This window comes from Chaetodon trifascialis, chromosome 18 (genome assembly GCF_039877785.1).
Source record: "Chaetodon trifascialis isolate fChaTrf1 chromosome 18, fChaTrf1.hap1, whole genome shotgun sequence".
Taxonomy (NCBI): Eukaryota; Metazoa; Chordata; class Actinopteri; order Chaetodontiformes; family Chaetodontidae; genus Chaetodon; species Chaetodon trifascialis.
In genome coordinates, this window is record NC_092073.1 from 19,984,341 (window position 1) to 20,009,780 (window position 25,440).

General features: G+C 44.9%; 4 protein-coding genes across 8 annotated transcripts in view; all 4 read left to right on the plus strand.

Annotated features, from left to right (window-relative positions):
• Positions 1-11,164, plus strand: part of arhgap21a (Rho GTPase activating protein 21a) — a 75,516-nt gene extending 64,352 nt beyond the window's left edge. For all 4 annotated transcript variants that reach the window (XM_070986578.1, XM_070986577.1, XM_070986576.1 and 1 more), the window contains 13 exons: positions 293-592; positions 1,452-1,516; positions 1,620-1,768; positions 1,889-2,031; positions 2,147-2,305; positions 2,473-2,551; positions 2,676-2,749; positions 2,917-3,006; positions 3,093-3,218; positions 3,318-3,359; positions 4,215-4,320; positions 7,084-7,115; positions 8,418-11,164. In XM_070986578.1, the coding sequence (XP_070842679.1) occupies positions 293-592; positions 1,452-1,516; positions 1,620-1,768; positions 1,889-2,031; positions 2,147-2,305; positions 2,473-2,551; positions 2,676-2,749; positions 2,917-3,006; positions 3,093-3,218; positions 3,318-3,359; positions 4,215-4,320; positions 7,084-7,115; positions 8,418-10,091 (3,039 nt within the window). In that variant the 3' untranslated portion in view covers positions 10,092-11,164. The remainder of the gene's footprint in view (positions 1-292; positions 593-1,451; positions 1,517-1,619; positions 1,769-1,888; positions 2,032-2,146; positions 2,306-2,472; positions 2,552-2,675; positions 2,750-2,916; positions 3,007-3,092; positions 3,219-3,317; positions 3,360-4,214; positions 4,321-7,083; positions 7,116-8,417) is intronic.
• A 1,508-nt stretch (positions 11,165-12,672) lies between these two features.
• Positions 12,673-15,715, plus strand: apodb (apolipoprotein Db). The gene is made up of 5 exons (XM_070986017.1): positions 12,673-12,781; positions 14,053-14,168; positions 14,242-14,363; positions 14,950-15,035; positions 15,391-15,715. The coding sequence occupies exons 2-5, from the start codon at positions 14,058-14,060 to the stop codon at positions 15,621-15,623; spliced, it is 552 nt and encodes a 183-aa protein (XP_070842118.1). The 5' UTR covers positions 12,673-12,781; positions 14,053-14,057; the 3' UTR covers positions 15,624-15,715.
• Positions 15,716-16,596: 881 nt separating this feature from the next.
• Positions 16,597-18,062, plus strand: otos (otospiralin). Its single transcript, XM_070986449.1, has 4 exons — positions 16,597-16,689; positions 16,866-16,932; positions 17,398-17,421; positions 17,643-18,062. The coding sequence occupies exons 1-4, from the start codon at positions 16,645-16,647 to the stop codon at positions 17,828-17,830; spliced, it is 324 nt and encodes a 107-aa protein (XP_070842550.1). The 5' UTR covers positions 16,597-16,644; the 3' UTR covers positions 17,831-18,062.
• Positions 18,063-18,490: 428 nt separating this feature from the next.
• Positions 18,491-23,573, plus strand: cops9 (COP9 signalosome subunit 9). Of its 2 annotated transcripts, none has more exons than XM_070986326.1 (3): positions 18,491-18,651; positions 19,502-19,574; positions 22,085-23,573. In XM_070986326.1, the coding sequence occupies exons 1-3, from the start codon at positions 18,589-18,591 to the stop codon at positions 22,120-22,122; spliced, it is 174 nt and encodes a 57-aa protein (XP_070842427.1). In that variant the 5' UTR covers positions 18,491-18,588; the 3' UTR covers positions 22,123-23,573. The 2 variants fall into 2 exon arrangements, 1 of the variants encoding a protein (XP_070842427.1); XR_011603291.1 differs by having other exon boundaries at positions 18,539-18,655; positions 19,506-19,574; positions 22,085-22,125.
• The last annotated feature ends 1,867 nt before the right edge of the window (positions 23,574-25,440 follow it).

Below are 25,440 nucleotides of genomic sequence, written 5' to 3' on the forward strand. Positions count from 1 at the left end.
TATAACTCACGGCGCTCATCTTCAAGCATTGCGTGACCCGCTGTTTGACTTGGTTTGTTAACAGTAGCAGAGCTGCCCTCGTTTGTCTCACTTTCTTACTGCACAGGTATGTTTCACCTGTTCCACCAGTGTGAACTCACAGCTGCCTTTGACCTCCTTGTGTGAGGTCTCATATTGTCCTCAGGGCAGTGATTATGCGCCAACAATAGGAACATTTAGAGAAAGATTACAGTTTAATTCCCTCCATTTAGCCTAGTAAAACGCGTCTCTTTCTCATGACCTATTTCCGCAGCGTGTCGGTGGGGGTATGCGCCCGTGGAAACAGATGTACGCCGTGCTGAGAGGCCACTACCTCTGCCTGTATAAAGACAAAAAGGAGGGGCACGCTCACGCCAACTGCCAAGCAGTGGACGAGCCCCTGCCGATCAGCATCAAGGCCTGTCTCATCGACATCTCGTACAGCGACACAAAGCGAAAGAACGTGCTGCGGCTGACCACCTCGGACTGCGAGTACCTGTTCCAGGCCGAGGACCGAGAGGACATGCTGGCCTGGATCAGAGTCATACAGGAGAACAGCAACCTGGATGAGGAGGTGAGAGTCATGCATCCAGACTGTCGAGGCAGTGATCAGTTATTAAGCTTCAGGTCGCTGTCCAGGTGAGCGTCCTCTTCTGCGACTGATGCTGCAGATTTGTTTGATAAATCTGTTATCTGATCATCTGCTGATTTCTGTCAGCGGGGCCTGAAGCTGCAGGGTGCGAAATTCGTATTTTTTGTGAATAAACCTGCCTTCAAACTGAGCGGAACAGGTCGCCTTTTGCAGCAATCGAGCTCCAGCGATCGATCGGCTTTTCAAATGTGAACATTTGCTGGTTGTCTTTTATGACGTATATCTATATGGGCTCTGGGCTCTGGGCTGGAATGAGTCAACATGGGCTTTGCGAAATTCTGCTCAGCGTTTTTCGTAATTTTCTGACATTTAATGATTAAAAGACGAGTCGTGACAGTAATTTGCAGATTGTTCGATAATAAAAATAATCGTTAGTTGCAGCCAAACGAATTATCACACCTGATCTCGAACAGGTGAGCCTCATAAATGAGAGATGTACAAATAGTTTACATTCACAACAACATTATTGATGATGTAACAGGAATATATATTGTTGATTTCCTGCTCTGTGTTTACTCCTTTGTGTCTTGAAGGAGTCTCCTCAATAGAAATTTAAGCCCATCTTTCCCCTCTTTTTAGGACATAACCTCTCTGTCCATACTATGACATTCCAGTGGCCTTACCTGTGTCACCTGATAGCAGCAGGTTATATAAAGATCCATTATGGCCTGTCGGGGAGGGGGGGCGTGAAGGGAACTGGTGCACCTGATGCCCTAACCATCACCTATTGTGTCCCATTGTGCCCCTTCCCTTCCTTCCTACATCTTCTGTCTTTTTTTAGAACGCGGTCTTCACCAGCCATGACCTCATCAGCAGGAAGATCAAGGAGTACAACACCTTGATGAGGTAAGGGAAAGGGGGGCAAGGGGGAGGGGACGCAGAGGAGGGAGAGCTTCACACGCAGTGCTGGATAAGTCGGCTCTGACCGCATTTTACGCATCTCGCTCAGTCCGACAGGCAGCAAGACGGAGGCGTCGCCCAAACCCTCACGCCAGTCGCTAAGTATCAGGCACACGCTGCTGGGAGGTAAAGGAGAGACCAAAGCAACAAGTCCACACTCACCCAAACCTGAGCAGGAGAGGAAGAACATGCACAAAGGTAAGGATGGAAACAATCCTCCTCATCCTGTCTTTTGCAAGGAAAAACCAACCAGTTGTTCTATTTTAAGCTCATGATGGGTCATATTCATGCATTCATTCTCATAAACGCCGCGTGCAGATGACACCAGCCCTCCGAAGGATAAAGGGACGTGGAGGAAGGGCATCCCCGGGCTGATGAGGAAACCTTTCGAGAAGAAGCCGTCTCCTGGAGTGACGTTTGGAGTGAGACTGGACGACTGTCCTCCTGCACAGAACAACAAGGTGTGAACGGATTTCAATGGACTTGAAACAGCAGAAAGAATGAATTGTGGAGGAAAATGAGAAACTCCTGGTTGCTTGTTTGCGTCTGTATTCATCACTTTTCTCTGCTCTGTAGTTTGTGCCTCTGATTGTGGAGGTCTGTTGTAAGCTGGTGGAGGAGAGGGGGCTGGAGTACACAGGCATCTACAGAGTCCCAGGAAACAACGCTGCCATCTCCAACATGCAGGAGGAGCTCAATAACAAGGGCATGAACGACATCGATATCCAGGACGATGTGAGTCACTTCATCGACCGCCGTTGCTTTAATTAAACTCTCCTTCAAGTCTCACGTTGCAGCAGTGAAAGCTACAGCACCTCGAGGGTGGATGTGATGCTTTGTTGTGCATCGTGCATGTTGAATGGACATAATTACCCATCATACCCTAATCTCATCTCTCACAGAAATGGAGGGACCTCAATGTGATCAGCAGTTTGCTCAAGTCCTTCTTCAGAAAACTTCCCGAGCCGTTGTTCACCAATGGTAGGCTGCTTTTTCAAAGGCTGTGCCTGCCATCTAGTGGTAGGAAAGGAGAACTACAGCCCAGTTAAACCATTGAAGGTGTCTTACGTCCAGCCTTTGCCTGATTTCTCATTCCTTCCTGCAGATAAGTACACAGATTTTATCGAGGCCAACAGAACAGAGGACCCAGTGGAGAGACTCAAAGTGCTCAAGAGGCTTGTGAGTCAATTCAGCCCTTTTTTGCATTATTTATTATCCTCTTTTTCTTAGAAACGTTATGAAGTTATTCATTTATTTACTTTTTTCTAAGTGTGTTTTCTTATGTACAACCTGTTCGCATCACATATTGGAGCTCTGCATCCTGATGAAAGTCTGCTTACTTGCAGCTTCACGAGTTGCCGGATCATCATTACGAGACTCTGAAGTTCCTCTCCGCTCATCTCAAAACTGTGGCTGAAAACTCGGAGAAGAATAAGGTTTGCAGCTTTAGAAATGTCCGAATTTCCGGTTTCGATCAGAGGATTGCAAATGTACAACAAAAGCCTGTTTTCCTGTTTGTCAGATGGAGCCGAGGAACCTGGCCATCGTGTTTGGTCCCACGTTGGTGCGCACCACCGAGGACAACATGACCCACATGGTGACACACATGCCAGACCAGTACAGGATAGTGGAGACCCTCATTCAAAATGTGAGCACCAGATCTTAAACCGCTGTTAGAGACATCAAACCACATTTCAAATGTAAACCGAAACAAAGCATCATTTTTATGCTTTTTTCTTTCCTCTAGTATGACTGGTTTTTCACTGAAGAGGGAAACGGGGATCCAGTGGTGGGTACAGGCAGCACTGCCATTAAATTAGCTTCTTCCAGCTCTGCCCTCCGTCATTCAGCTCGATTCAATTCAGCCCAAAAAGGGGCAATTTTTAAGTCATTTTGCAAAATACAATACACATTTCAGTGCAATGCAGTGGAGGATTAGCCCTCCAAGTAGTACCCTTTAGTGTAAATTGAAGTACAGAAAAGACATTAGAAGTACACTTTTACTTTTTGTACTTAATTTCAGTGTATTTGACTTATACTTTTAAAAAGTGTACTGTATGTCTAAATAGATGTCAATGTATTAACCGTGTACATCTACTAACTGTGCAATACTTAAAGTGTACTTTATTGTAAATGTATTACAGATTTTACTTAAGTGTAAGTACAGTTTAGCCAAAGTGTAGTAATTTACAAATACTTGTAAAAGTAATAAAGTATATTTATAAATATATTTAATACTTGTAAATAGTGTATTACAAAGGACTTTTTGTACTTTTCACAAGTATATATTTTACAGTACATTTAAGTATATTTCCAACATATTGGTGATATAATACAATTGTACTGCACGTGTGTTTTGAATGCTCATGAACCTCTTTCCACTGGTGGACTTCAGTACACTCAGAGTTTGGAAAAAGTTGTGCTAATTTTGCAACCGTTTACACTTCAAGTATACTTAAGTGTCCTTAAGGACAACTTGAGGATAGGGTTAGGGATAGGGTCGAGGTTTTTATTATTAAAGGGTTTTTTAAAAAAAGCTGTAGAAGGAGGAGCGACCGTGGTGTCTTTTAGCTTTCAGGATGCAGATTTCCCTGAACCGTCCCCGTGGACCTGGTCCTAACTGTGCCCCCTTTGCTCCCTTCAGACTGTGTCCCAGGAGGAGAGCGCCGTGGAGTCTCAGCCCGTCCCCAACATCGACCACCTGCTCACCAACATCGGCCGCACGGGCACGTCGCAGGGTGAAGTATCAGGTAACGCTGGCAGACCGGCTCTTTGGTGGGTTAACCTTTCTCTACCCTTTCTGTGCCGCGGTCCAAGGGGGACCGGCCGCGAACGAATGTTGATGATGATGCTGCTTCTTCCTGTAGGCCAAGCTTCCCCTTTGCTTCTTTGGCTGTTGCCACTAGATAGAAATGTCTATGGCTAACCTTGAGTCCAGTGCCTGTGTGGGTGCAGTGTACAGTTTACTTGCATCTCTGGAAGTTGAACAGATGCAATAAATTGTTACGCTTCTTCTTCATTTGCTTTAAGAGATTAATCCCCCCCCCCAGTATATTTAACAGATTTAGATGTCCTTTTCCTTTTTTAACACCTCGTTTTGTTGAATCCACACCTGGGCTGTGTTTTCTCCCCATCCTTTATCCTGCCTACTGTTGCACTAATACTGTTCCCACGTCAGAAATAGATGTTTTTACAGTGAAAGGCGACCTCTGATTCCTCTGTCTCTAGTGAGGCTCTGTCGGGTGTCCTAAAGGCTTTCCCAGCATTCACACATACTGATCTTGACACAGGCCAAGTGGGAGGAGTCTATCACACCATGATGACACTGATGGACTCTATAATGTCCGTGATGGACAGCTGGAACTGTAGGAAGAAGGAGGATTGTTGCCCCCAGTGTAGCTGCCTAGTCTGCAGGAACCCGCAGTTCTTTTAAGCGCAAGAAGAGAAACAAAAGCATAAAAGCAAAGGAACCGTGAGGAAAAGGGGAAGCGACGCGGCTACACGGTACTGTGCAGCGTCCGGTGTTGTAGGTTTTCAATCAGATTTACCTAACGCAGGCCGGTGCTACTGTCTGAAAGGCTCTCCGCTGTCTCTCCTCACTGTCTGCAAGCTTGCCAACAGGAGAGATAGCATGGTATGGTTCCTACGTCACCAGTCAGTGTGCACTTGCATATCGTGCCATCATCTGTACTGTGAGGGGTGTATAGGGGGGCTTGGCTATGTCACACAAACAAACCAAATCAAATTTTAGCCAGAGACGAAGGATGATGAGAGTAGATGTGATTACAGAGCAGGTGAGGACTGATTGTAGGTTTTCCTTGCTGACACTCTCTTTCTCATGTAGTGTCCTCTCTTCTCATATAGCTAGCCCCTCTGTGACCCCCCCGTCACTTCTCCTTTATTTTTTGGTTTCTTCCATAGCTGTCTTTGTCATCACCGTGTCACTGTTGTCACCTCACGTTCAGCTAAAAGCAGCATCAAAAGCAAGAAGTTTACAAGGTCGAGTATCAAACCTGTCTGCAGCACAGACGACCGACGGATGAGAAGCTCATTTTCCATCAGATACTTCCTGACCTGCATCAAAATTCTGTCAATTTTAGACTATTTTCTTCAGGCTGCTTGTGTTTAAACCAGTGGTTCCCGATCTGGCGGCAAATAGAGGACTCAAAAGGGTTTTATCACAATAATCAGGGTAGAAAACAAGGAAAAATATCTTTCATCCACTCGAATTTATGTTTACTTTTATGCTTTGACAACACAAATACAGACATTTTTTTGTGTGCACGAGGACGCAAAAACGAGTCCAAACACCCCAGTGAGCATGCTGGACCAGTAGGTGGCGACAGAGTCTAGACTAACCAAACATAAACTAACCAGCAGTCCACCGTTGCTGTTGTTTCAGACACAGAGCAACAATGGACAATCTCAAACTGAGATGACGACGTCTCTGTTTTACGTGAACACACAAAGACACAAAGGCCATTTTGAAAAATCGTTGTAGAAAATCTCCATTTTAGTGGCAAATGTTTGACAGTAAAATGTTCTTTTTTGTTCTCTCTGTGATCTTTTTCTTATAAAACACTGCAGAGTTTTACCTTCGTGCCTCTACAAGTATTCAAATAAAACAATATGAGAGGGGAACGTCGCTCTTTGATTGAAAGGACTTGGTGCAGTCAACAAAACCAAACACACAACCAAGTGTTTAGTGTGTGAGGATTTAGTGCTAAGCAGAATCTCCTCATCTTAACCTCAGTAAACCTTTTAAAAGCCGTCTGGGGGATCTGAAAAATGCATTGTCACAAATGTGAAGTTGTTTTTAGCAGCTGGGGAAGAGCTCGCAGATGGTTTTCATAGGACAGCGATGACAGGATGAGAGATGAGGTTTCTGAAAGCCAAAAATGTTTGGATCCACTGGTTTATTCCACATTAACATCTGAGAAATGTGGCTTCTTTTGTCACAAGAAGAAAAGTTTCAAAGTAAGGCTTGACAAAAAAAATAAGAAAGCATTGTTAAAACAAGCTTCATCAATTTGTGCTAGTCGACAGATGTCACGACAGGGTTCACGTCTGCATACCTGGATGTCCCATTGAACTCAACATCAGCATCCTCGTGTTGCATGGCACACGTCTGCCTCGCTGTCCTGCTGCTGTCACATGTCCATCGCTGAAGTTGCACTCAGTATCACTAAGAAAAGATCAGCGCTGAACGCTCCCGGCTCGGACTCGACGTCCGGCTGCGCCTCAGAGTCGCGGACAGAGCGCCGCCCGCCGTGTAGACGTGGATCTGAGTGTAACGTAGAGCTCGTGTGTCGCTGTGTGAAGCATGGCCTGTCGTCTCATGCCTGTGCTCACTCCTCATCAGTCTTGTCTCTTCGGTGTTTTTCACTCTCCTTCTCATCAACACGGTTCTCTCCTTTTTTTTCCTCCCCGATTCATTTTCCCACGTTGCACCTCCTCGCCGCGCTGTTGTAAAATCATCTAACTTCTCCCTCTCTTCTCTCTCTTCCCCGCAGATTCACCGACTAGTGACTCAGCTAAATCAAAGGTGAGTGTGTGTGTCCAGCGTTAACGCTCTCAGGCCAGTGGTAGTGTAGGATGAGTGGAGGTAGGTGATGAGCGGGAGAGATTCGCCTCCACCTGCAGCCAAAACCAGCATCAGATAAACTTAAAGCAACCTACACTGAAATGTTGTTTCACCCAGATCACCAGAAAACAGCGTTTCTTACTCACCTCTGGTGGTATTTGTGTCTTTGCTTCATGTGTGCACCTTTTCTGCATCCACCTCAATACGATAAAATAGAAAAAAAGATTTAAACATTTAAAGGTTCTATATATCAAATTTTGAACATTAATGTCGTAAACCATCAAACATTTTCAGCATATTTTAGTTAATGTTTTAGGTCGCTAGCATAGCAGGATGGCTAGCAATTTTGATTTAGGTAACTTGGCAGATGGAGGAAAAGGCTCGTTAAAGAGCTGAATATGTTACTCATGCTCTGACTCTAAGAGTTTCAGAGCTGGTGATTGTTGGATGAAGCGTGCTGTCCGACGAGCTGTGAGTTAAAATTAGAGTTTTTGTTAATGGTGGCTTTGAGAGGACGGTTAGGTTAGGATGGAGGTGTGGCTGACAACATCAAACAACATCCAGAGGCAGTGAATGTCACATACAGAACCTTTAAGAAGTCCAGCAGCAGCATCTCAGGATGACAGTCGGGAGATAAACGTGGTAAAAATCCAAATCCATCGATTGGCTAATCATCCAAGTTGATGAGCAGATTCTCACAAAGCGAAAGCAGCTACGATCCACAGCATCTGCATGAGCGATTCCACCAGACTTAAGAAAGAAAACGTGCTTTTTTGTGATTTGGGTGAACCGACCCTTTAAGTTCGAGCAGTGAGTCGTCTGTCAGGTCTGAGCAGACTGTACATCCAGCGAGCTAGAACCTCTTTTTGTGGGATTTCTGCTTCATGACGTAGATCACGCAGTCGCTTCTTATGAGATGTCAGCAGACGCAGATGCTTTCCATCGCTGCTGCTGCGATGTGGCTGCTTCCCGTCATGCAGAGCTTGTGCAGGGATGCTTCGGCTCACGCTGCGCTGCTGTCTGTCCTGCTTCTGCTTTAAGCCCGGCATGGAAACAACATTGTGCTCCTGTCTATGACGCCTGTTAATGTTCCTCTCTCTGTCCACTTCTCTGGTTTTGTGGTGCATCACGGGAGCAGGTGGAGTACAGGTTTAAGCTTCCAGGCAGGGGTGAAGGCTTTTTGTTCCCTCCTTGTGTTTCTCAGCATCAGAAATACTCATTTTGGTGTCCTCCTGCTCTCTCTTCCTCCCCCATCGTCTGCAGGGTTCCTGGGGCTCAGGGAAGGACCAGTGCAGCCGAGAGCTCCTGGTCTCCTCCATCTTTGCTGCAGCCAGTCGCAAAAGAAAGAAGTCAAAGGAGAAGCCGCAGCCTAGCAGCTCAGACGACGATCTGGATGCCGTGTTCCCCAAGAAGGAGATCTCTGGCCAGAAGCCGAACCACCACGGCCTCCAGACTGAGGTGCAGAGCGAGGCTCGCCCAAGCCCCAACGTGAAACCCAACGCAAAGCAGCCAGCACGAGCAGAGGAGAGGAAGGAGAACGGGAGAAGTGTGGAGCTCACGCCTAAAGCCAAGAGGGAGCATAGAAACTCTTTATTCCTGAAGGAGAAGACTCCACCCAGACAACCCTCACCCTCCCCTTCCCCAAACATCTCTGGCTACCAAGCAGCCCCTCAGGGGAAATCGTCCCTGTCGGATCCTCCGTCCCAGCTGGATGAAAACACCTCAGACCTCGGGACCATGAGCTCCGGAGCGTCGGTGCCGCGGTCGAGACCGAAAAAGTGGATTTCAGGAACGTCCGCTGATCTTCCCGCGGGAGCGTTGGTGGGACTGGTTGCAGGTCCCGGGGCGTCCGCCGGTGCAGAGGTGAGCTCCATCACCTCAGACTACTCCACCACTTCCTCCATCACATTCCTGACAGGAGCGGAGTCCAGCGCCCTCAGTCCAGAGCTGCAGGGCGGCGAGGAGGCGGACGACGAACGCAGTGAGCTCATCAGCGAGGGACGGCCCATGGAGACGGACAGCGAAAGCGACTTCCCTGTTTTCGCCCCGGGCGGGGGCAGCAGCCAGTCTACACCCTGCCCAGAGCAGAGTCTGGAAAAGAGTGAACCAAGACGAGGTGGAGCGGCGGAAGGGAACACCACACCAAAACTGGAAGCACGGCGCCTTTTCGCGTCGCACAGGATGATTGAGTGCGACACCCTGTCCAGACGGTGGTCTCTGAGACAGAAAACGGACAGTGAATCATCGGTGGAGGGTGTAGCTGGGAGCGGGGAGCGCAGTGAGGGCAGAGCGGAGTCTTCCACGCGGCTCTCTCGAGTCCTGGAGGTGATGAAGAAAGGGCGGTCCACGAGCAGCCTCAGCTCGTCCTCACGCAGCGAGTCGGAGCGGCCCGAACCGGCCTGGCACCTTAAGATCACAGAGCGGCTCAAATTCAGGTTACGCACGTCTGCCGATGACATGTTCACCCAGAAGAACCGAACCCCAGACGCCCGCGGGAAGAAGAAGAACATCCGCCGGAGGCACACCATGGGCGGGCAGAGGGACTTCGCGGAGCTGGCGGTCATCAACGACTGGAGGGAGCAGGGCGGCGTGGACCAGGCGGCCGAGCTCTCGGCTCTGGACCGCCTCAAGCCCAGATGCTCCTCTCAGGACTTCTCCATCCGGGACTGGATCGCCAGAGAGCGCAGCAGAGGCTCCGATTCCAGCGTGGAGGTCGCGCCCAAAGCCGTCCCTGAGGACGACCGCCCAGACGTCCAGGACGCAACTCCCGAAAGACCTCCTCCATCTGAGTCCCCGAGCGTGCAGCCGCCGCCGGGGGAGCACGTTAACGGTAGCGGGCTGCAAGGCAAAAACAAAGGCAGTCTCGGGGCCGACGCCCACCCGCACAAACTGTCTGGAGCGCAGGTGGTCCGCTCACGGTTCTACCAGTATCTGTGAAACAGCAAGAGAGGCTTCGTCTGGTGAAAAACAAAAAACAGAATGAATGCGTAAATGTGCGAATGTGGGTATTTTAGCTGAGGTTACTGCACAATATTTTTTCTACAAAGTATACTTTATGTAATCTACTGTACATACTGTGTATAGGCTTACGTGATCGTTACTGGAATAATGCTGAAGAGATGTTTATGTGTAATTCCACTGACTTGTCGGCCATACTGGAAGAGACGTGGAGAAAACTCGGACTTGAAGCCAGCTTCATGCGAGAATGTGACTCTGCTGTCGGCGTGTGGCGTTTAAGGGACAGACATGGACTGGACTGGAGGAACCGGTGCGGTTCTTCCTGTTATAAGCGGTATGAAGAATGTATTACTCCTATGGACTAACACTAGTTGCTTGTGACAATATTGTCATCTTCAAAACATGTATGTGTGTTTTTCGTTGCCTGTACTTGAAGTAAGTGGATGTAACTGAGGGCTGCGTTCTGAGCTGAGTGCTGTGGGAAGTTTGTTTTTCACAGACACAACAGCCAGATATTAGCTTGAGGGACTGGAGGATTATTATAGTTTTATCAAATAAAGACTGAAAAGAAACCGTGATGAAATGCTGATACTATAGTATGTAATGCTTGGTACAGTAGTTTTTATTTCCAAACTTTGTCCAGTTATAGTCCAAAAAGTAAGTTTTTACATATGTGCGAAAAAGTGCCTCTTTTCTTTTCCCTTTTTTTAAAAACTGTTTTTACCAACAGTTGTCAAGACAAAATAAATTTTAAAAGCGTTTTTTGGAGAGAATAACCTCACAGGCATTCCAGAGTTTTTTGTTTCGTGGTCTTTCCTGTTTTTAGTTAAACTCACGGCGACATCAGAGCATTCATGTCATTTCATCCCCCTGAATTTTTCATGTGCAGTAAAACGCATGGGCGCCTGAAACCTGGGAGTAAGAAAAAAAAACACACTTTAAAACTGCATGAGACAATGTTTTCTGGACAGTGAACATCTCGCCTGTGTGCAGCAGATCATGGGTCAATGCCCTCCCTCAACAAACACTGGAAATAAATAATCTTTATTAGATCCTCGTGTCTGTTTGGTGTCCTTGCTTTATACCCCCCAAACATTTGGAAAGAATAAAAAGACGTCTTGATCTTTGCCAAATTGCCTTCGTATTTATGTTTATGCTTTCTATGTTTGCTGAAACTCTCACATTGATTTAGTGAAAGGAGCCTGTTGAGTGCAGCATGATGTGCTTATGTAAATAGTGCTTTTAGTGTAGTATAATACACGTTTTAAGGTGAAGTAATTTAATTGTGTCATGGCTACTTGAGTAACACTTTGTGGCATCGATCCCTTTGAAAAACAGCAAATCCATCCAATCTGTGTCTATTTTGAAGGTTTTGGGGCAATAAATAATGCAGAATTCCAGGTAAATGATATAAAGGATCATACATTTGGCAAATTTTGGTGTGATTTCTTAAAAATGAATAAATTACCGCTATATAGAATAACATTTTCCCACATAAGTAACGTAAAATAAGGGACTCATGGAGAGTTAGTTTGAGTAAACACCTGTGTGTTTACCTTCCAGGAGATCCGAGATGCTGTTTCTAATCAGCGTGAGGCTAAAATGGCTCGATTGTAACCAGGTTTTATATCTGGTTCATAGTCTGCTGACAGGATTTTGCACCTCCAAGAGAAGAAAAGTCAACTGAGGTCGACATCAGAGGGACGAAGCTAAACGAGAGCAGATGGATGTTTGATTTGAAGCCTCCGTGTGAGAGCGGCGCTGAGATTTACACTGGAAGCTGCTTCTGACGCTGACTTGAATTATCTACAGAGAGGTTAAATTACAGCTCATCCTGCTGGGAGATGACATTCACAGAAAACATGACTGATCAGCTAAAGATGAGAAAAAATATATATAATATCATTTCTAAGAGGCTGTTTGCCCAGTGACAGATTAAGTCAGCGCAGACTTGAATAAAAAGTAAAACATAAATAAACATATCAATAATCTAAAGCTACTATTGTTGGTGAAGAAGTGTTTTTCTTACTTTGGCGCCATCTGCTGGTGTCAAGAAGAAGACCGGTGTACAGCAATTCACTACAAGAAAAAAAACAAAAATTAATTTATATCACATCCAAAATATCCGCTTTACAATAGAAAAACTAAATGAAAACAATTATATAAAGTCCAGCAAATAAAAGTACGGAGAATAAAAGAATAAAGGTAAAATTAAGATAAAGTAGAATAGAAGAAAAAGTGGGGCTGTGCACAGTGGAAAACGTTGGAGTGGAAAAGTTTTACGTGTCAGATCACCGAGAGAAAGACATAAACTTGAATTTCAGCGAATTATTTATAAAATCCCAAATTTAGTAACTTTGGGGGGGGGGGGGACATAACTGATAAAACTTTGATCAGATGAAACTCCGCAATGATGATGAAGTAAATAAATAAATAAAAAAAACTGTGGGAAGTGAAATATTTCCCGCCTCACAGCGTCCGCATTGTCTCATCGTGGGAATGTGCGCGTGATGACAATTTCGCCTAACGAGCAGCCTCGTGCTGACGGAGTGACGTAACGTGAAGGTGAAAACACGGTCTGTCCGGAGAGCTCGAGACACTTTACCCTCATCACCATCATCGGCAGCAGCTGCAGCGTCTGACCTCCACCTGCCACCTCCACACCTGAGGTAAGAGACGTTCAATGCGCGGCGGAATTATCCCGACATGAGCAGTTTTCAATGAACGCTCCATCGAAACGGATTATCATCCGCAGTTTGTTTTACTTTTACCCTCTGTGGTCCTAAATTAGTGTTTTTCTGTGATATTTCACAGCTGCATCTTTAACTTCAGACTGAAATTAAATGAGAAACTATTAAATATGTATAAAATATATGTACAATAAGCATTTTGTTATTGTTATGAAGTCGTTTCACCTGCTGAACGAAGCAGCCTATTGGCCAGTTATGAAGCTCTTACGTGAAACCAGAAGAACAGGTGTGGCGACATGTGAACGTATGTCAAAGAGACAAAAGAGAAGAGACAAAAGACAAGCTGATAATCTCAGCTGTCCAATGAGAGACGTTTTCTAGTGTGTTTCTCACTCTGATCTTATTTCAGAGTTTCACTCGTCTGGAGAACAACAGGAGCTAAAAATCTAAATACTTTCAGGTGTGAAAGGTCAAGACAACGCCTCCAGACTGCTCTGTTCTCTAGAACCTTTCAGGGGAATTAGTCTAAAGCTTTGGCATAAAACATTCAGTCTCTCCACTATTCAGGCCTACGTCTGACTTTATTCAGAACTGCATTACGCTTGTCCCTTATTTTGGACATAACAGCTGATGAGGGACAAATTTAAGGTGAAAACCAACATGTGTGTCTTAGTAAGGTGCTGGACTGGATTCAGGACTGCAAACCAAATCAGTGCAGCAGAACCAGAGATACCTTTTTTCGTTCCATGCATTCTTCTCACTTGTCAACACTCGGTGCCTACATTTCCCACAATGCAACCTGACCATTGACAGTTCAGTTCAAGATATGCGTTTTGTGCTAACAGCAGCTAATGTAGCTTCGAGCTGCTGGCCTCAAACACAGATGAGGCTGCAATAAATGACAATATTATATCAATAAAACTTTATTGATCCTTGGGGGAAATTCATCTACCCAGCAACATATAAAGTAAAATATGTACACGTGAACGCATCAATAATTCACCAGGCTGAAATGGAGCATTCTGCATAATGTGTACTTTTACTTCCAGTACATGAAGTATATTTTGTTGCTAATGCTGTTTTAAATGCAGGACTTTTACTTGTTGAGAGTGTTAATACATCCTGATGTTGCCACCTGTACTCACTAAAAGCTCTGAGCGCCTCCTCCTCTGAGAAGCGGTGCTCCTCAGCTCCTGAACGTGAGCTCCTCTATAAGTCCGGCTCCTTTAATCTTCCCTCCTCCCCTGAAGGAACAATGCCTGCCGTCTACCTCGTCCTCCTGCTGCTCCCTCTGGTGTCGGCACAGACCTATCACTGGGGTCCCTGTCCTACTCCGGTGGTGCAGCCCAACTTCAACCTGCAGCAGGTAAACACACATAAAAACGTTGATTCAAACACACCTGACCCACGCAGAACTGACGGAGCCCGTCTGTTCACAGTACCTGGGCAGGTGGTATGAGATCGAGAAGCTCCCGGCTTCCTTCGCGAGAGGAAAGTGCATCGAGGCCAACTACGCCGTGAGGGGAGACGGCACCATCCAGGTGCTCAACTCTCAGTTCTAGTGAGTACTGTCGATGCCTGTGAGTAAATGCGAAGCTAAGGCCAGTTAGCTTAGCTTAGCATAAAGAACAGGGGAAAGTAAGGGGAAACGGCTAGCATGGCTCTGTTTGAAGGTAACAAACTCGGCCTACCAGCACCTTCAAAGCTCACTCATTAACCGTTTACGTGGTTAATGCATGAAACGGTCGCAGGCACCAAAACCACTCGTAGGTTTATATCACGGTTTGAGTTAAAGTGCTTTAAAGTGGATCATCGTTGACTTTTGTTTTCACACAGTACACAAACTGCAGTTTCCTGGCTCAGTTTGTTTGATCCACCCATCCTCTCCACCTTCTCCATGTGGACTTTCTTGCTCTTTATACCACATCACCTGACTTCTTACAGCCACTAGAGGTCACCACCTAACAAAAACCATAAACATGGATCATAATGAGCTACATGCACAGACGACCTTACGCCTTGTTTTCTGGTGAGGTCGGGTCATTTTCCACTTATCTTCCTCATTTGAATATTTAGCATGTAGCTCTGCTTTGGCGCATCCTTCATATGAGCTTAATAAAGTAAAAACGTGATTGTTTCTTTCTCAGTAAAGATAAGGTGAGGATAGCCGAAGGGACAGCGGTGATTCAGGACCCGAGAGAACCTGCCAAACTCGGAGTCAGCTTCTCGTATTGTAAGTACTCTTCATCCTTACGCTCTTCTTACTTTTTGTCATCTTTGCCATCCTCTTCCTCCTCTGCCATCTTTGAAAGCGTTGATTTACTCTGAGAGGAAGTCAAGCGTCTTTGAACGAATCGTCTTAGTAAAATCATGATGTGATTCCTTCTAAAGCTGTGGAGACGTAACCGCATCATTCGCAGACTTTCCACTCATCACTGAGCTTATCTGAGGACAAATACTTTGTGCATGACGCTACATCAGCTGACACATGATGCAGGGGCCTCACTGGATTTGTAACGTCAATGACAACGAGCCCGTCTGTCCGTCTGTGAATCATCTGTTCTGGTCTTTCTGGCTTTTGCTCCCAGTTACTCCCTACAGCCCCTACTGGATTCTGACCACGGACTACACCAGCCTGTCCGTCGTGTACTCTTGCACGGACATCCTGCGCTTGTTCCACATCGACTATGCCTGGATCCTCGGCCGGTCGCGCTTCCTGCCTCCAGAGACCGTGCGGTACGCCAAAGAGCTGCTGATCAGCGAAGGAATCGACCTGTTCAGGATGAAGCCGACGGATCAGACGGGCTGCAAGGATAACTAGGGATTCGTGGTGACTTCCACCCACTCTGCATCTCACTGTTGCTGCCTTTTCTTTTTTTTGCATTTTAAAGATGCTGAAAAATAAATGTAGAAGAAAAAATAAATGCACTTATTCAATTATTAGTGGAATTTAATTCAAACACCATCCTGATGTTGTTGTAGTTCAATCTGCTGTGCAACAGAAAACACTTGAAGGTCTTTTTAAAATATATTTTTATATTTTAATTCTGTAGTAACTGCTCAGTACCTGCATTACATCAACACCAAAGCTCAATGAACTTACCTACTCTTCATTATGAATGTGTTGGATTCGTCATTCTAGGACGTCTTACGTGATGTTAACAAGTATATTTGTGGTGATGGCAAAAAAAAAAAAAAACCATGAGGGTGAGTTGTTTGTTTATTAAAGCTGTATTCATTAAACTGTTGTTTGGTCATTTATCTGCAGAGCTTTGGACTTTTCTTTTCATGCTACTTTGTGCTACAGTAATACTCCACTACGTTTCAGAAGGAAATGTATTTTTACTACAATTATTTGACAGTTTTTAGTTACGAAATACTTTACAAATGAAGATTTTTGCACAAAAAAACAAAGAGCTTATAAAATCACAACCCTGAAGATTTATTTTGTGACCCTTTGGAGGGCCGGACCCCTAAGTTAGGGAGCTGAATTAAAATGGGTTTGTCTGAAACTTTCCTCTGAAATCAAGACGTGTGATGTGATACTGACAAACTAACAAATGACTGTCAGCTAAATGCTAATCCAGCTAACAGCAGCAGTGAGAGGGCCAGCATGTGTGAACAGAGATTTATTCCACCTGGAAATATCAAGGAAGGACTTCTGTGTAAGCGCAGTCTAATCTGGGCATGGCTTGGCTGTGTGTGTGTGTGTGTGTGTGTGTGTGTGTGTGTGTGTGTGTGTGTGTGTGTCTGTGTGTGTGTGTGTGTGTGTGTGTGTGTGTGTGGAGGTCCACTCTTCCTCTGCTGAGCCCCTCACACCACAGACCACAGTGGACCAGCAGATGAACAGCAGCACCTCTCTGCACGCCTTCACAAGCCACTTACAGGTAAACATCTGCCTCCATCTCAGCCGCCTCGATATCGATTTACTCTCAATGTTACGATGAACTTCAAGGAGAAAGAGTGGCGTTTTTAGGAATGAGTGAAGTGTCCAGGTTTCTGCAATATTTGATGCATGATAGACTGAGCATTGGGTTAAAACCTGGAGCATTTCTATTTTTAGGAGGGCAAGATGAAGCTGCTGGTCTGGCTCAGTGTTCTCTTCTGCCTTGTTGCCTCTCAGCTCAGCGGTGAGTCTCTGTTTTCACTCTGTAAATTATGCTTCAGCTTCAGGGAACAGTTGGCATGCTGAACCAGAAGTTTGGTCTGTTTGTGCAGTAAAAACGTGTACCGGTGAAGTACTGAAAGCCAGTTTGATGCATGCATGCGCTAATTCTTATTAAATATCAATCATGAGTGATTCTCCCACACGTGAAGGTGCTGCATCTACAGAATATGTGTTTTTGGTGACTGCATGTGAACAAAGGCGGCTGTGTGTCTGTGTGTATTTGTGTGTGTGTGTGTCTGTGTGTATTTGTGTGTGTGTGTGTGTGTGTGTGTGAGAAGCTCAGTAATAATATTTGAGGAGGGAGCAGGTATCCTGCAGCCCTCTGGGAGAAAGCTCACTTTTCCACCCTTGAATCCCGTCTTTGTACTTGGGAAGCCCAGGAATGCCTGGGAATGTTAATTTCTCCTCCTCTCTCTCCTCCTCACAGAGGCCAGAGTCATCCCAGAAGGAGGTACTGTATATAAATAACGCTCCTTCTCTCCTTTTAGATGCCTTCATATTTTGCAACCAACACCAAATACCTCAGATATCACAGTTTTCTATCTGTCGCACTTCCTCTTCTGTTTAATTCAACATGAAATCCAAATATGAATCAGCTTTCTCTTTGCCTTCTAACATGTTGGCAGTCTTAAGTTGTCTCCTGCTGATCTCTGACCTGCTGTGTGTCGTTAGTGCCGTACGATGAACCACCAGCTGTTCCCTACTGGCCTTACTCCACCTCTGACTTCTGGAACTACATCGAATACTTCAGATCCATCGGCGCCTACAACCACATCAACGAGATGGCCCGGGCCTTCTTCGCCCACCAGCACCTCGGAGACACCCTGGGATATGAGACCAACGCGGGGCACGAACACTGAAAGGCGAGCTGGATGGAGCCAGGAGGGAGCTGAGGAGTTAGCCTACGGAAATAAAAAGCAATGCGTTTTTTATTCTGACAGAAAGATTATGAGGAAGTTATTATAGAAGTAAAATGAGCTGAAGAAAAGGCGTAGCATAGCAAGTATATCACTGTTTGTAGTGTAGCCATTAATATAGAATACGAAAGCAGAGCATGTAGCCCTTTTGTAGGACTGAATAACACCTTCATGTAATGTGCCATGAATAAAACATTTTCCAAATACGTAATGATGTCCTCTTTCTTTGAAGGAACCCTTGTAGTTTGAAAGGAAATACACAATATTCTGTTAAAATTCCACACTGATGCATCGGTATTAACAGTCTAATAATGTCATGAAAAATAATAAATCAGTCAGAGGACGTTTTACTGCAGGATGAGTACTTTTACTTTTGATATTCTGATATTCTGGCTTTATTTTACTGCACTTTTACTTAAGTAAGGGTTTAAATGTAGGAGTTTTAAGTATTTTTATATTGTTACAACGTTATTGGTAATTTTACTTGAGTAAAAGGACCAATTCCAACATTTCCATGGCTAATATGACTAAAATGTCAGTTTTAAGTAAAAAAGCGGACCAAATAAAAAAGCTCGAGGAGAAAGCCGGACACATTTCCGTGTTGCACAAGTTTGTTTCGTTTCTGTGTGCTAACAAACTGGTCGGGCTAGCTACAGACAACATCTTTTAAACTACAGCAGCGCTGCTAAACTGAAAACACAATGAAGCCCGCGGTGGATGAGATGTTTCCCGAAGGAGCTGGACCGTACGTGGATCTGGACGAGGCAAGTTAAAGCGAAAATACGAACAATGGCTGAAAGAAACTGGCTAGCTGGCTAATGCTAGCTAGCTCAGTAACGTTAGAGTAACATTAATGCTCTAAATGAAAGAGTGGACGTGCAGCCTTCCGGTGACAGTTGTGCGAGGTTTAAAAAAAATAGATTAATACTCAGGTGGAATAGTCTGAAATCTATTCATACACTATGTTTATTGTAAAACAGTTAATTAATTATTCAGTATTCAGTTAGCGTGTTTTCCTTCATTAGACATTTTAAACAGCGTTATCATGATGCTATTAGGTTTGCTTATTAATATTAAACTCGTATTTACGCCACTGCTTTTCGGTAGTTGAAGTAGTAGTCAGCTCATTTACTTTAGTAAAAGTTGCAGCAGAGTGTAGAAATACTCTGCTCCAAAGTTTTATTGAGGAACAAACGTTTTTAGCATCAAAGTGTACCTAAAGCGATCTGCATGTCAGATTTTTAACAGTGCAACACGTCTGTGTGTGAAACATTAGCCCTGCAGATCCGTGCACAAACCCCACAAATATACACCTAAAAATAAGAAAGATATTCTGCAGAAATCCTCATCCGATCCTGAACTTTTTGTATTTTAAATCAAACGTTTTGTTTCTACGTGCTGAGCTGGCCTTCAGTGGTCTGATGTAGAGAAAACTGTGTGATTGAAGGGTATCTACTCCTCTGCTGTATTATTCAACGGTGGTAGTGGCTTCTCTATGCCTGTTTTCATTAATATACTGTGTGTGTGTGTGTGTGTGTGTGTGTGTGTGTGTGTGTGTGTGTGTGTGAGATCTGCCAATGCGTTAACACGGGTTGCACTGCTGTGTGTTGACAGGCAGGGGGCAGCAGCGGTTTGCTAATGGACCTGGCAGCCAATGAAAAAGCAGTGCACTCTGATTTCTTTAATGGTAAGCCACAGTCCTTTTACAGAACATGTGAACCATTTAAGTCATTTGTTCTTTTAATGTCGTAGCCGAATATGTCAGCAGTGCTGCACACAAAACTGATAATCATGTTTTATCACTTTTATCCAGTATGACAACCTGTCGCAGCGATAAGCTCTGTGTCACAACTGGAGCTGAAACGATCAAAACTGCACGCAACAACAGAAGCTGCAAAATACTCATTTGTCTCTTTCAAAGGTCACATCTGACAGAAGTGTGAGGTGAAGACGTAAAACCTTTGTAGTGCTTCGTCACAAGCTGCTTTATTACCCTCATTTGTCAGCAGAGAGTCAGGATTTTAGACATTTTAGACCGGCTGTGTTCACGTTTATTTAAGTTATCTGAATGTTCCTGGTTTGGTGGTAATGTTGGCACAGGAGCAACAAAAGACTGGGAAAGGTGAGGAACGCTCCAAAAACACCTGTTTGGAACATTTGACAGGTAAACAAGTTGATTGGTAACAGGTGAGAGTATCATGTTTGGGTATGAAAGGGGCATCCTGGAAAGGCTCAGTAAGGATGGAGCGAGGTTCATCTCTTTGTGAACACATGATTGGATAAAGGATATTAATACATGAGCTCATGTTTTACGCAGAGTCCCAACTTTCTTGGAATCAGGGCTGTAAAAACTGAGTTCCCTTTAATGATCAACAGAAAGCTGGTTCACATACAAACACACACATTTCTCTTAGAGAAACCTGATCACTGGGCCATGTTAAGCTTTCTTTTAAAGTCAAACTGAACGACGCTAAGCGGAAACACATGACTGAACTGTTCAAACAGATGTAAACAGTAAAGTCAAAAGCTCAGCAGCATCATATCAGTGGGAAAGTGTTTTATGGAACATATTAACCCAAATGCACTTCAAATCTTTCTTTCTTTTTTGCCTTAACCACTCCGTCCTGTCAAAGCATCGCTCAGAAATGCTGTTGCTCTCCTGTAAACATCAGTTTATGTGCGAGCGGGCGCGCAGAGGACGCCCTAAAACACTAACCTAATCTGTTTTCCGTCTTGCAGCGTTGGCTGCAGGCAAAAACAATTTTGGCTCAGCAGCACATGACCTAGAAAGAAAAGAGCTGATTGTTAAAAAGAAAAAAAAGAGAGAGAGGAGAAGAGGAGGATGGTAAAGTGAGTTTACAGCTGCTGTCAGACTGAAACTCAGCAGGACACCTCGCCAGTCAGCTGCTTCTCACACACACACACACACGCACGTGCACGCACACACACACACACACACACACACACACACACACACACACACACACACACACACACACACACACACACACACACACACACACACACACACACACACACACACGCACACACACACACACACACACACGCACACACACACACACACACAGTTCTGTGAATTCTCATGTATGGCGTGTCCCAGCTCGTGGCACTAATGAGGATTTGACTCTTGTAAGGACCCTTTATGCTAATCATGAATTCACTCTAAGTGTTGCGATGCCTGAAGCAGACGCAGCTTGTACACACAATTAGAGTGACACAGAGTGTGCATCCAAAGTGAAGCAGCTTAATGGTTTGTGATGTAATATTCAGTGGCGCTAATGGGACTCTGACGCTTTCAACACTCATCTGTTCACATATGCGCATGTCGTGTGCTGAAGTGATCATTTTAGTTAGATGTCAGAGAGCCTTTGCCCTTTAATGTGGCTCAGGAAGCTGTAAGCTGCGGCTGAGGCGTCCTCTGGCCCTGACGTGGACATGACAATGTGATGTTAAGCCGTGCTAAAAGGTCACCTGGACAGTGCGACACGTGGGCAATTGTTTTTAGACCACGTGGTGAAAATAAGGTACGTGTAAGAAGACTTCCCTGATGCTGGAGTGGGCTGCGTGCTGTGCTCAAAGTTGCAGGAGGTTATGGGTAGCCAAAGGGCTCGTACTCTGTCCCTTATTAGGCAAAACAGGAATGTCCTGTTCCTGGAAACCACAGAGACAGGACAGACAAAGTTTCTCAGGGTCACTGTCAGCATATAGATTTATGTAGGTACAGTATGTATGAATGAAGCCCTCAGAAACCACTTTTAGCTCATTCTGAAGCCATAAAATGAGGCCGGAAATAGTTATTCATCAGAGTCCTAAAGAGGCAAAGGTAACAACATAATTAACAACTAAATATGTGACCTTCGATTTTTACCATTGGAACTGGGAATCAATAAGTGAGGCTGCAACTAACAATTATTTTCATGATTATTTACTGATTATTTTCTCCATTGATTGATTAATCCGTAAAATGTCAGCTCCGATCAGCAGAGCTTGTGATTGTTCAGCTGGAGTCCTCAGGTTTGGTGAATACAGAAATGCTCTGTGGTCAGTCTGTTTGCTGATAACAGAGCTGTAAGTCAACACTGAATCTGGAATAAAGAAATTACTGTGAGTGCAGGAGCTCTACTAATTCTAACCTCTTCACATGTTTTGTCTCTTTCCGTCCTGTTCCGCCTGCAGAATTTGAGGATCTGTTTGACGACGATGACCTCCAGTGACGCAGAATGGGTCGCTCTCAGGAGCTCAGTGAATTCCAGCGTAGTACTGTGATTGGATGGCACCTGTCCAACAAGTCCAGTCGTGAAACTTCCTTGCTCCGGTAGGCCTCATAAAATGACGGAGGTCACCAACTTTCTGCAGAGTCAATCGCTACAGACCTCCAAACTTCGGGTGGCCTTCAGATTAGCTCAGGAAAAGTGCGTAGAGAGCTTCATGTAATGGGTTTCCATGGCCGAGCAGCTGCATCCAAGCCCTATGTCACCAAGTGCAATGCAAAACGTCAGATGCAGCGGTGTGAAGCACGCCGCCACTGGACTCTAGAGCAGTGAAGATGCTTTCTCTGGAGTAACGAATCGCGCTTCACCATCTGGCAATCTGATGGACGAGTCTGGGTTTGGCAGTTGCCAGTGTCTGATTGCATTGTGCCAAGTGTTAAGTTTAGTTTTGAGGGGGGATTTTGCTGTGGGGTTGTTTTTCAGGAGCTGGGCTTGGCCCCTTAGTTCCAGTGAAAGGAACTCCGAATGCTTCAGGATACCAAGAGATTTTGGACAATTCCATGCTCCCAACTGTGTGGGAACAGTTTGGGGATGGCCCCTTCCTGTTCCAACACGACTGTGCACCAGTGCACAAAGCAAGGTCCATAAAGACAAGGATGAAAGAGTCTGGTGTGGATCAACTTGACTGGCCTGCACAGAGTCCTGACCTCAACCCGATAAACACCTTTGGAATGAATTAGAGTGAAGACGGAGAGCCAGGCCTTCTCGTCCAACATCAGCGTGTGACCTCATACATGCGCTTCTGGAAGGATGGTCCAAAATTCCCATAAACACACTCCTAAACCTTGTGGAAAGCCTTCCCAGAAGAGAGCGGACCGACATCATATTAAACCCTATGGATTAAGAATGGCATGTCACTTAAGTTCATATGCTGTGAGGGAATTTTTTATCGCAGGCCTTCTGCACAGTTAGGAGCCCAAAGGTCTCAGGGTTGGACGACAGAGACCTCAGACAGACACGTTAACATAATATTTCGAGACCATTCTAGCAGACAGCAGATAGGAAGTCTCTCCCTGTTCTTACTACGGAGGTAGCTAAGGTCTTCTTGATAAACTGTACAGATGTACAACGGACCAACTCTAGGAGGATTGCTCGAGTTCACATTAAAGAATTAGTTCAAAGTGTCCTCAGTTAGAGGGTTGGAGGTCAGGGTATACGTAAGTGTGGTAGGAGCTGTTGTTTGGTTTTGACTATCCAATAGAGTACCACTAATGTAGAAGGTAGGTCTAGAATATCCGTAATAGGGAGTAGAAAGGAGAAATGTGACATTGAGGGTATTAATACACCCCATCAGAGTTTGGTGTGGCACTACCTTGGTTCACGTGCGGACATTGTGTTGCTCATCAACTTCTCCTTGATGCATCAAACTTGTAATAAATGCTTCTGCATAAGACATCTGAAGTGTCCTGGTGAACTTCCTTCAGCTCACAAGACTTTCCACCACATATGCGAGTCAAGGCAGGTGAGCCAATACTTTTGGCAATATAGTGTACACAAGAAAATGAAAATGGGCTTATTCTGATGACAAGTTCTGTCTTATTTGTACAGCCCCCCTCCTCCTACGTGTCACTCACCGCCATACTGAAATAAAGTCTTTTTGTTTTTACAAAAAAAAAGCTGTCTTGGTGAACCAGGTGTCTGTGAATTCTGAGGATCCCTCACATTCCAGCTGTAGAGAAAATTATGAGTATGGTTTTGCCGTCGTCGTGTTTCAATCTGCTCCCGGCTGGATTGTAGGTTTGCAGGCTCCGAGAAACACCTGTTGGCAAACGTTAATTATATACGAGATACAGTGTTAACATGGCGGCTAAATGTTCGGTTGGGGCATGATGGGACAGGAGAGGGGCTGCACAAAAATGTGGAAATGCTGAAAAATCCGGAGCAGATGAAGCGCTCTCGTTCAGTAAAATGTTGTCAGCTTCATCTTTTTCCCTGAGACTTTACTTTCAGGTCAGAATCACTTCTAATGTGCCTCAGCTTAAATTTTAACGTATTCATTGATGATTTTCCTTGAGATGAGGCATATTCACATAAACTGCACATGTAGCCTTAAAAACATATCAGTAGGAAAGTATTAGATTTTTGAAACTCACTTTCACCATGCATGCGCATCACAATTAGAATAAATAAACAGCATTTTTCATGAAAAGTGCTTTACAAACAAATAAAAGGCAAATAAAAACCAAAACGGCAATACTGTGATGCACTGTTGTGCAGGGTAAAACCCAGATCAGTGTGTACTTCTGTGTAAATGTGGTCCAATATCCAAAAACTCTGTGACTGTTGTCCAGTTTGGTTTAATCATAGATCACTCCAGGACTCGGGTCCATATTTCAGGGACAGTTGAGCCTCTGGGGGGCTCTGTATGATAGACTCCAGTGTTCTTCTCTTTCTGGGTTTTCCTGGTTCCTGCACCTGCAGTTGAGATCATCAATCAGTGGCCATGGAGTCCCCCATGAGGGTCAGCTTTGGCCTCTCGTGGGTTAACCCCGGAGCATCCTCAGCCGGGTTAGCGTCCACCATTTCTAATGAGTTAATCTGTAAAAATGTCAAACCTCCTCGGCTGATTGATTCCTGGAAGTGTGACCTCGAGGCACTGGGCCTTGAACTTGACTGGGACAATATTTGGTCTCAGGTGTATTTCACCCAGAACGTCAGCTCATTTGCGCGTTCACGTGTATGTTTTCAACATGAAGCTCACAGACCGCTCAAGCCAGAGGACTGTGGGAACGTGCTGTTCTGTACTTCATCTGGATGGTGGCTAAATGTCCCGAAAACATCCGGGACTTCCCAGTTCCTCAACGATGACTCCGCCCGCAGTGATCACACCAGGTCGGCCTTTAGGAAAATTACATTTGTAGGTTTAAAAAGAAGACCATAATACATGGTTCTGCCCTGAGCTGAGGTCGAGAACAGCTGCATTAACTGATCTCAGGTCTGTATACATACTTCAGGATTTACCACAGAGACTGAAGGACGGCTGCTCGGGACAGGCGATGACACTTTAAAGAAGTTATAGTCATGGCCAAAAGTATGTGGACGCCCCAACATTACACTTACACAGCTCAGAGCTCAGTCAAGTTCAAAGTACATTTACTCAAGTACAGTTCTGAGGTACTTGTACTTTACTGTATCTATATTTTATTCTATATTTATTTGCCACCTTTAATTAATCAGTTTGTTGTTAGTATTTTGTATTAATAATCTGAAACTGCAGATAAATTCTGACGTAGTGTTACAGATTAAACAGACAGAATAAAT

What these genes read in the sequence shown, in the direction of transcription:
- apodb (XM_070986017.1), top strand. Translation starts at nt 14,058, where the DNA reads ATGCCTGCCGTCTACCTCGTCCTCCTGCTGCTCCCTCTGGTGTCGGCA. An exon ending in CCAACTTCAACCTGCAGCAG is followed by an intron (nt 14,169 to 14,241) that starts GTAAACACACAT and finishes GTCTGTTCACAG; the next exon opens with TACCTGGGCAGGTGGTATGA. An exon ending in GTGCTCAACTCTCAGTTCTA is followed by an intron (nt 14,364 to 14,949) that starts GTGAGTACTGTC and finishes TTTCTTTCTCAG; the next exon opens with TAAAGATAAGGTGAGGATAG.
- otos (XM_070986449.1), top strand. Translation starts at nt 16,645, where the DNA reads ATGAACAGCAGCACCTCTCTGCACGCCTTCACAAGCCACTTACAG. An exon ending in CCTTCACAAGCCACTTACAG is followed by an intron (nt 16,690 to 16,865) that starts GTAAACATCTGC and finishes TTCTATTTTTAG; the next exon opens with GAGGGCAAGATGAAGCTGCT. An exon ending in CAGAGTCATCCCAGAAGGAG is followed by an intron (nt 17,422 to 17,642) that starts GTACTGTATATA and finishes GTGTGTCGTTAG; the next exon opens with TGCCGTACGATGAACCACCA.
- cops9 (XM_070986326.1), top strand. Translation starts at nt 18,589, where the DNA reads ATGAAGCCCGCGGTGGATGAGATGTTTCCCGAAGGAGCTGGACCGTAC. An exon ending in CGTACGTGGATCTGGACGAG is followed by an intron (nt 18,652 to 19,501) that starts GCAAGTTAAAGC and finishes GTGTGTTGACAG; the next exon opens with GCAGGGGGCAGCAGCGGTTT. An exon ending in GCACTCTGATTTCTTTAATG is followed by an intron (nt 19,575 to 22,084) that starts GTAAGCCACAGT and finishes TTCCGCCTGCAG; the next exon opens with AATTTGAGGATCTGTTTGAC.